At 42.8% G+C, this 9,389-nt stretch overlaps 1 protein-coding gene across 1 annotated transcript in view; it reads right to left on the bottom strand.

Moving 5' to 3' along the window:
* Positions 1–5,282: 5,282 nt before the first annotated feature.
* TMC3 (transmembrane channel like 3) overlaps positions 5,283–9,389 on the bottom strand; it is a 46,231-nt gene continuing 42,124 nt past the window's right edge. Inside the window, exon 22 of the mRNA XM_037835354.1 lies at positions 5,283–9,343. Coding sequence (XP_037691282.1) covers positions 8,533–9,343 — 811 coding nt within the window. The 3' untranslated portion in view covers positions 5,283–8,532. The remainder of the gene's footprint in view (positions 9,344–9,389) is intronic.

The following is a 9,389-nucleotide window of genomic DNA, read 5'->3' as shown; positions in this document are numbered from 1 at the left end:
AAGCCGGGGCCCTGGGCGGAGCTCGGAGCCCCGCCATCCAGCCCCGCCCCGGCCGCCGGATTGGTCCGGGCCCTCACGCCGCTGCTGCCCGGCTCTGGGATTGGCAAATCCGGAGGTGGTCGAGTCCAGAGAGCCGGTGGCGTCACAGCCCGGGCAGGTCCCGTGCGCTCCCAGCGCGGTCCTGCCGGGCGGCTTCAGCCTCTCGGGGTCCGGAAGGAGCCCTGGAGCGGGGAGACTCCGACAGGGCCAGGGGTGGAGAGCCAGGTGACCCTGGTCAGGTCAAGGACAACGTCGTAGTCCTGTTTAAGGAATGTGGACTTTGGCCTGCTTGCACAGATGTTTTCAGCCAGGCAGGAAAAGGGTGAAATGCGCACTCCCACTTTTCTGGCTTGGGCAACTGTTAGCTTAGCTGGGATTCGGAAGAAGCAGGCTTGAGGGGGAGGTGGTGAGGTCAGTCCCGTTATGTTTAGTTGAAAGTGCCTGATGGACCTCTAAGGGGATGTCTGGGAGATGGTGGATGCGTTGGCATCTGGGAAAGGGCCGGCCTCACATAAGACATCTGGGGTGTCTCTGTTTCTAGGAGGTTCTGTGTTCGAGGGAGTGCCTGAGCCTCGGCTTTCTCTTTTTTTGGGGGCTATATTCAATTAAATATTTGCAAAGGGCAATACTGAGGTCCGTTTTTGTTTTCTTTCTGTTTTTGTTTGCTCATTATTTCATTTAAAAGTTTGAAAGAAGTGTTTGGAAGAGTGGTGTAAACAAAATGACTACTTGAAAATCCTTTTTGGAAGCTGTGATGGACTGCCAGGTTGTGATGGGGAATTAGGGAGCCCAAGTTCCAGATCCAGATTCACCCCCTATTAGCTGTGTGGTTTGGGACAGGTCGCGTAACCTCTTTGAGCCTCAGTTTGCCCAACAGTGAAAAGAAATAGTAATTAATGTCTCCCAGCACCATTGCGAAGGGCAATTCATAATGTATATGAATATTCCCAGAAACCATAAAAAGAGACCGATAACCACATAAGAAATTAAGCACAGCAAAAATATCGTAAAAGTCAGATTAACTGAGAAAAAAATGGGAACAATTTTAACTAAAAGTTTCCTTGATGTAAAAGTGCTCATACAAATTGCTAAGTAATTTTCAAACAATCCAATAGACAAAAAGGAAGCATCAGGCATGAAAAGGGTACTTTGCAGAAAATGAAATTAAAAGGCCAATATAGAAAAGATGCAGAACCTCACTCATAAAAAGTTAAAAAAAAAACAAGGATATACATTCTTTTCACCTATCTGATGGACAATGATAAAAATATTTAATACCCTGTGTCAGCAAGAGTATGGAGAGACAATTGTTTTTATACACTGTGGGTGAGAGTGTAAATTTATGTGACCTTTTGGGGACAAAACAAGAATTGATATTAAAATTTTAATTTACTTTTTCTTTGATCCAGCAACTCCTCCTGCACAAAGATGTATTAGATTGTTCTTGAAACTGTAAACAACCTGTCTGTAATTTGAGTTAGGTTAAATAAGTTACAGGATATCCATTTAGTGGGATATTATGTATCCCTAGATGAGGGAAGGATCACTAGAGGTTGGGGCTGGAGCAGATAGGAAATGCTCAGTGCAGCTAATACACTGCCTGAGTCTGGAAATATGAGTTGATATCACCAGGCAGACTAATCTAAACAAGAGAAATTTACTGTAATAAATGGTATGTAAAGCTTAATTAAATAGCTCTTATCCATGCCCACTCCCAAATAAAAGGCTTTCTATATATACCAATAGGGAAAGAGAGCCATTATAGATATACATAAAGTGAAAAACATGTAAATTGAATGGCATTGTGATAAGAAAGCAGGTGCTGGAGTCGTATTGCCTGGGTTCAAATCCCAGCCTCACCACTTACTAGTTGTGACCCTGGCAAGTAATTCACCGGTGAATTCCAGACCTTAGTGTCCTCATTTGGGAAATGAGAAAAGTCATAGTACCTAACTCATAGGATTGATGTGTGGGACAAATGATTTAACAAATAAATAGTAATTAGAATGGTGCGTGGCACAAGTAACTGTTTATATAGATCATCATATATATATATACACACACACACATACATTTGTGTGTACACAACACATATACATACATATATAATGTATATATACAGAGAGAGAGAGGGGAAGAGAAAGAGAAAATAAGAAATGGCTAGAATCACATTTATATATACCTAGAATATTTGCTTCTAGAGAGGTAAAGAATAAACAGCTAAGAGTGAGTAATAATGCCATGGGATGTTTTCATTTTACATCATCATATACTGTTTACTTATTTCAATTGCTAATGTGTAGGACTTTTTAAATAATAAAAATATCATTTAAAAATTCAGCATAGCATTGCTTCTAAGAAGCTCTAGTTCTGAGAACTTCTCAGGTTGGGAGCCTATTAAAATTTTGTTTCAGGGATATGACACTATGAAAAAGCAAAGTTGAGCAGAAGCAAGTATTGCTGTAGAAAGAGAATTTTGTTAGCTATCAATCATTTGAGATTTTTACACTTATCAAAACAGAGCATGGAACATGGGTTTTAAAAATTTGAAACTTGGTGCCCAGATAAATGTGACGTACCCCACTGACATTGAGCATTATAAGAGACTGCTATCTTTGCTCCCAGGAAGTGGGGAACCATGGGTATATGAATTATTTTGAGAAGCACACTGTTTATTACCTAGACCAGTGACAAACTGGCAGCAGGAGGCTTCTGAGACCCAGGCAGCCATCGGGCAGGCCTTTGGTCTGCTTTGTCTCTGGAGGCTGCAAAGTGGGATAAGCAGCAGCTGGAGCCAAGGAGGGTGGGAGCTGCTGGAGGTGGCCATCTATTTTGTAGTCTATTGGGGTTGCCGTTCAGAGCTGAAGATGTCTGTAGATTCCATTGATCAGATCCCCTTCCAGGATGTCCTCAGACAAGAGTCACCCAGTTGTCCAGAACAGACCCCACTGAAGTCCAAGTTGACTTTTAAATATGTGTATATGGGGTAGGGGACCCGGTAGACTCAATGGCTTCACCTTACTTTCTTACCCCAAACCACCACTACCAGACCTTTGAGGAACTGGGCACAGGTGTCCAAGTGCTCTAATTGTAAAAGCACCTGAATGGAGCTTTGAATTTCTATGCAGACACTGGTGAAGAATTGTATGTATATTTACCAGCAGCTAAGGCAGATATGTTTGCCAATATAAATCTGTACTTTGCATATTTGGTCATCTAGTCTGTACCTAACACCAGCTAATTTTTAAAAAAATTTTTTTATGATGGTGGAAGTTGCCTATTTAATTCTTTTTTCATTGCTTCTTCTATTTTATTTTTTAAATTCAATTTTATTGAGATATATTCACATACCATACAGCCATACAAAGCGTACATTCATTTGTTCACAGTTCCATTATATAGTTATGCGTTCATCACCAAAATTAATTTTTGAACATTTTCATTACCACACACACAATAAAAATTAAAGTGAAAAAGGACAGTTAAATTAAAAAGAACACTGGGTGCCTTTTTTTTTTTTGGCCCCCATTTTTCTACTCATCCATCCATACACTGGACAAAGGGGAGTGTGGTCTATATGACTTTCCCAATCACATTGTCACCCCTCATAAGCTACATTTTTATACGATCGTCTTCAAGATTCAAGTGTTCTGGGTTGTAGGTTGATAGTTTCAGGTATTTACTGCTAGCTATTCCAATTCATTAGAACCTAAAAAGGGTTGTCTATATTGTGCATAAGAGTGCCCACCAGAGTGACCTCTCGGCTACTTTTAGAATCTCTCTGCCACTGAAGCTTATTTCATTTCCTTTCACATCCCCCTTTTGGTCAAGAAGATGTTCTCTATCTCACGATGCTGGGTCTAGATTCCTCCCTGGGAGTCATAGTCCACGTTGCCAGGGAGATTTACTCCCCTGGACCACCAGCTAATTTTACTCAGCCCTTACTCTTTGTTGATACTTACTATTCTAAGAATTTTACCTGTATCTGCTATTTAACACTCACAAGACTGTTCCATTATGACGTAGAGACTATAGTCCCCATTTTACAGGTTAAGAAAGTGAGGATCACATGGGGTAGCTAACGCCACAGAGGCAGTAAGGGGCAGAGCTGTGCCACATCCAGGTTCTACTTCCAGAACCCACATTTTCAGTCTTAATGCCTCACTGCCTCCGACTTCCTATAAGGCTATGCAGTGTTTACCATGAAATGGGCAAAGATTAAAACAACCACCTGCCAACCCTAAAATGAAAGAATAATCACAAACACACACAAGCACGTGTACACACACATGCATGCACACACAGAGGAGCCGGAAAATAAGAATATAAGAATGCTATCCTAGAATAGGGGAAGTTATGGTCTTTTGGAGGGTTGCAGAAAACTGTTCTCTACTTCCTGGCATTCACAAATAGGAAACACAAGGGGTGATCAAGGGAAGCATCCTTAGGTTACTGAGATAATCACCAGACTATTTTTATTAAGAGAAATCCACTCTTTATATTTAATGGACGCTCTTGTTCTGAGTTCCGAGACTTGAGAGGAGTTTGTTAAGTGTTTATAGGAGAGATTTTTAATAATAATGTGGCTCATGTCCTCAATAATAGTTTGACAAAGGGGAAGAGATTGCCCCGTCCCCCATTTCTCATTCTTACCATTATTAAAAACCAAATGAATATTACGAAACCACAGTTATCCAAAAGCATCTTGGCTTGTATAATCCTGGTTTGTAGTTTTCTGCTGCTGCGATTTACATAAAGGCTCGAGTTCAGACAATGAGTTGAATGTCTGATTTGCATGCAGTGCTTTTGTCAGGAGCCTGCTGGGAGATGAGTAGGCAATTGATTCACATAAGAGAAGAATGCAAATAAACACTCAACGTAGGAAAATGTGATCAAAGAAGTACAAATCAATTAAAGTAAGGAAGTATATTTTTTCCTCATATTGACAAAAATTATATAGTGTGACAATATCAAATATTGGTGAAGTTGCGAGAAAATGTTCCTCTCGCCCACTGCAGAGGAATGTGCATGGGTCTGGACATGTGAAGACTATCATGTGGAGAGGAGCAGCTGGTAAAATGGATCGTATGCAATTTCTCTTTTAGGAACACAAATATCCACTTCTAAGTAAATCCTGGTACATGTGCAGTAGAAGACATATAAAAGATGTTTAGTGAAATATTATTTTTAGTAGCAAAGAAGTAGAAATAACTTCAATGTCCATCAATAAGAAAATGGATAAATATTGTGCAGTTTATTCATATGATAATTCTATGCCACATTTATACTGAGTTACCTCGATCTATATATTTCTCTGGTAAACCTCAAATACATAAATATGTCCAATGATAATACAGTATGAGAGCATTTACTTACATATTATTTTTGGATGTCTATACATGTACATTTGCACACATGTAACTACTTATAAAGAACCGGCTGGATGGAAATACACCAAACTCTTGTTAGTGGGAGAGGAGACTTAATGGTCTTTGGAGAGTGGACTTTAATTACATGTGTAATGTTTTCTTCATTATTGCTAGTGCTAATAAAATGGCTAGATGATAGTAAAATTTCAACTCACAGTGGGAATATGGGTGCTTGACACACTGTCCTTTGGACTATTCTATATTTTTAAAATGTCTCTGAGTTAAATCCATCACTGAGTACTAAGTGCGCAGGGTGTCTGTGAACTGTGTTGCTCATTGAAAGGTGACACTCATACTTTCCATCCTGGGGGTGTGGTGGCAACTCTCACACTTTGTTGGGAAGGTGGCGGGGCCTGATGTGTCTCTGCACTCCCACGAAGACACAGGTGCTCCCTGCAGTGCCAGGGGCAGGGCCAGGCATCTCTGAGATGCCATTAAATAGCCCAGGGAACTCTGAGCCACTAGCCTGGGACCAAGTACCTGGGAGAGAGGACACTCATCATGGAATTCTATGGGCACCTCTATCATAAAAGGATGTTCCATGACATTGTAGGACATTTAATTTTGAGCAAATTGCACCCTCCTGGAACTGTGATAGTAAGGACTTTGAAAATATGCATCCCCTTTTCATGAGTCTGGGTGTACTCCTAAATGCCATTATTTACACTGAATTTTTCTTTCTGTTTAGAATTAGCAGATCTTGGAATACAATCATATTACCATACCATTTGTGATTCATTCATCAGTATAGTTCATTCATTTATTTAGTCATCCATCCATTCACATTCAACAGATATTTATTAAGCATCTGCAGTCAGCAGAATTCTGAGATGGCCTCCAAGATATGCCGGCAGTTGTGAATATGATTGGTATGTCACTCCCATGATGAGGTTACATGATATGGAAAATGTGAAGGGATTTTACAGATGTAATTAAGGTGCTTAAACAGTTAACTCTGAGTTCATCAAACGGGATATATTCTTGGATGAGCCTGCCCTAATCAGGGTCCAGGCCTTCCCTGGGAAAAAAAATTCAAAGCTGGAGAGACACCGTTTTTTGGTCTTAAAGCAAACAGCTATATTGTAGAGAGAACCAAGTGGCAGGGTAATGAGGGCAGCTGAGGGCCTCAGTTCTAATCCACAAAGAAATGAATTCTGCCAACAACACATGAGCTTGGAAGAGGATCCCAAACCTCAGAGGAGATGCCAGCCCTGGCTGACACCTTCACTGCAGCTTCCCAAGAGCTGGAGCTGAGGACCCAGTTAACTGGGGTCTAGAAACTGCGAGATAATAAAGTTGTGGGGTTTTAAGCCACCGAATTTATGCAGCAATAGAAAATGAATACAGTATCTATTATGTGTCACATACTGGCTATGCAGAAATGAATAAAACACCATTCTTGTTCTAAAGGTACTCATGGTTTGGTGGAGGAAACAGAAAAGTAAAGACACACAAATTACAGGAGAAAGAGTTACCATGGAAATGTGAATGGGGCACACTCCTCATTAATCACGACAGGTTGACAGATTGAACACTTTCTGTGATGTGCGATGTACACGTCATGTTGGTGGAGCTGGAAGCTTACCAGGGTGGCTGGACCACAGGATGCATTTGAGAAAGTGATAGTGGTTGAAGCTGGTGCAGAAGGCAGTAGAAGGCATGGATAAGATAAGGAGCCACTTAGAACACTGTGATATGACTGGAGAGGTGGATTGTACACTGCAGGTAGGGGAGAGCCACAGCACAATGGCAAGCAGGAAGTAACACAGTTACACGTGTGTTTTAGAAGGATCCCTCTGGTAGCTGGATAAGATGGACTGGAGGGGCCATAGAGACTCCTTAGGAGGCTGCCATACAATTTTGGAAAGAAAAAACGAGGGCCTGAGCTAAAGCAGTAGCAGGGTGGTGGAGATAGTGAAGCAGGAGTGGATTTGAGGGATGCTTAGGAGATAGATAGACCTTGGGATGGTTGGAAAAGGAGGTGAAGAAGTCAGACTTATGCCCAGATGACAAGCTTCCGTGACCTAGTGGACGATGGTGTAACTCATTGAGTGATGGATACAAATCTGATGGTATTGACACAATGAATGGACTTATCTGGGTAGTAGTCTTTAGATTCTGTCTAGAAAGTACACCTTGCTGATGTAGTAATTTACATGTTAATATTACTTAATGCCAATCCCTTGTTTAGAAATTTTTACCATTTTGTAGCTATCATATCACTTAATATGACAACTCTATGGTTTGTTTCTGATTAAAACGACCATCTCTAAATATAAAGCCCAAAGACAAGCATCTACCTAATCCAGGCTACAGCTGGGAGGTGAAAAAACAGAATTCTGAAGATGTTTGGTGCCCTGGCACCAATTGAGCCTGAGGCCAGCTGGATTCCCATCCTTCCCAGGAAAATGAGCCAATAAATTTCCACAGGGGTTTTGTGGCTCCCAACCCAAGCATCCCGGCTAATTAATACAGAGATAGCAGTCAATAAACAATACAGTAAGCTCTGAATAAATTTTAAGTCCTCTTGTCATTGCCAAACTTATTATTCATGTGAACAAAGCACTGTGAGGTCTTTCAGGGCAGCCGCCTAACTTCCAGGTGCTTTTTACAGAGTTGCGATTTTTTAAGCTAAAAGAGAGCATTGCAATACAGACAGCTCACTCGTGATTTGCGGACAAGCACGGACAGCTCAGGTGAGGCCTTTTCCCTCTGTCCTGCCTATGATTTGAGGACAGCCCAGATGGAGGCAAAAATCTGAAGTGTTCTTGAAACGATGGCCAAATGGGCTGGAGGTGCTGCTGTGCTCTGGATGCAAAGGTTCCCAGGAAAAAGATCACGTTGGGTGGTAATTGTAGAACCGGTGGTTGTAGCCTTGTGGGTGTTAAGGCCACAGCCAGCAGCCAATGTGCCTGGATATGCCCCACACAGCATCTAACACACACTGGGTGAGTTCATCTTTCTTTCCAGAAGCGGGGGGACTATTTGCTGTATGGATTTCAGGCCAACACCAGCCCATGGATAGTGACCTAATGTCTGTGAGTTGGGACACCAGAGGCAGGCCCTAGACGTTGGAATAAATCAGGTGGTTCGGGTCCCTGCTCAGCTCTGGCCCAGACTCAGCCTTCCTTCTGCTGAGTTGGCCCGTGGCCCTCGGGATCCTGCCCTGGCTGTGGACGACCTGCAGGTGCTGGTCAGTGCTGGACGCTGCCGACATGGAGTCGGATTCCGTGAGGGACGGCTCAAACCTGGGCTTCACTCTGGGCTTCAGGGGGTGCCGTGGGTGTTGGAAATTTCGGGAGCGTGGCTTTTTGCGCACATACATTGGCCTGTCCAGTCGGTCTTCAAAACTATCATTCCAAGATATGTAGTGCGTGCTTCGTTGGTCCTCGGGAGCCAGTGTCTGACTTTCCGACCTGTCACTGATATAGAAACGAGGAGCCTGGTGGAGGTCTATCAGGGAGCGTGGGTAGAATGGCCTTTTGATCAAATCTCTCCTCAGAATCTCCTCCTCTTCTTCGCTCATCTGTGGGGAGCAGTCCCAGGACACAGACTGTCGCGTGTTCCTGGGGTACATCTCCACAATGTCACCTGAGGCATCTATGTTGAAATGTCTTCCCGGCCAGAAAGCTGGGAGGGCTTTTTTGTAAGAGTCGCGTTCGTTGACGATGTAGCATCTGGGGCCTAGGGGTCTATGACCACGTGCCACCGAGGCCGAGGCCCCGGGTCTGTGGAGGGGTGGGTTGATCCGCTGAAAGTCTTTTCGGAAAAGAGGTTCTGAGTGAACATCTTCCAGGTGCTTCTTAACTGTCACAGGTGTGCAGGATCTGTTCCTGTGAAGGTCACCTGTGCTTGCACATGGACCTCGAGGATACCTGTAAGATGGAAGTGATTAGGAAACTGTGGCCTTGGTGGGCTCAC

Source organism: Choloepus didactylus, chromosome 4 (assembly GCF_015220235.1).
Source record: "Choloepus didactylus isolate mChoDid1 chromosome 4, mChoDid1.pri, whole genome shotgun sequence".
Taxonomy (NCBI): Eukaryota; Metazoa; Chordata; class Mammalia; order Pilosa; family Megalonychidae; genus Choloepus; species Choloepus didactylus.
Note: the sequence above shows the minus strand (reverse complement) of the source record. Positions and strands in the feature narration are given on the sequence as shown.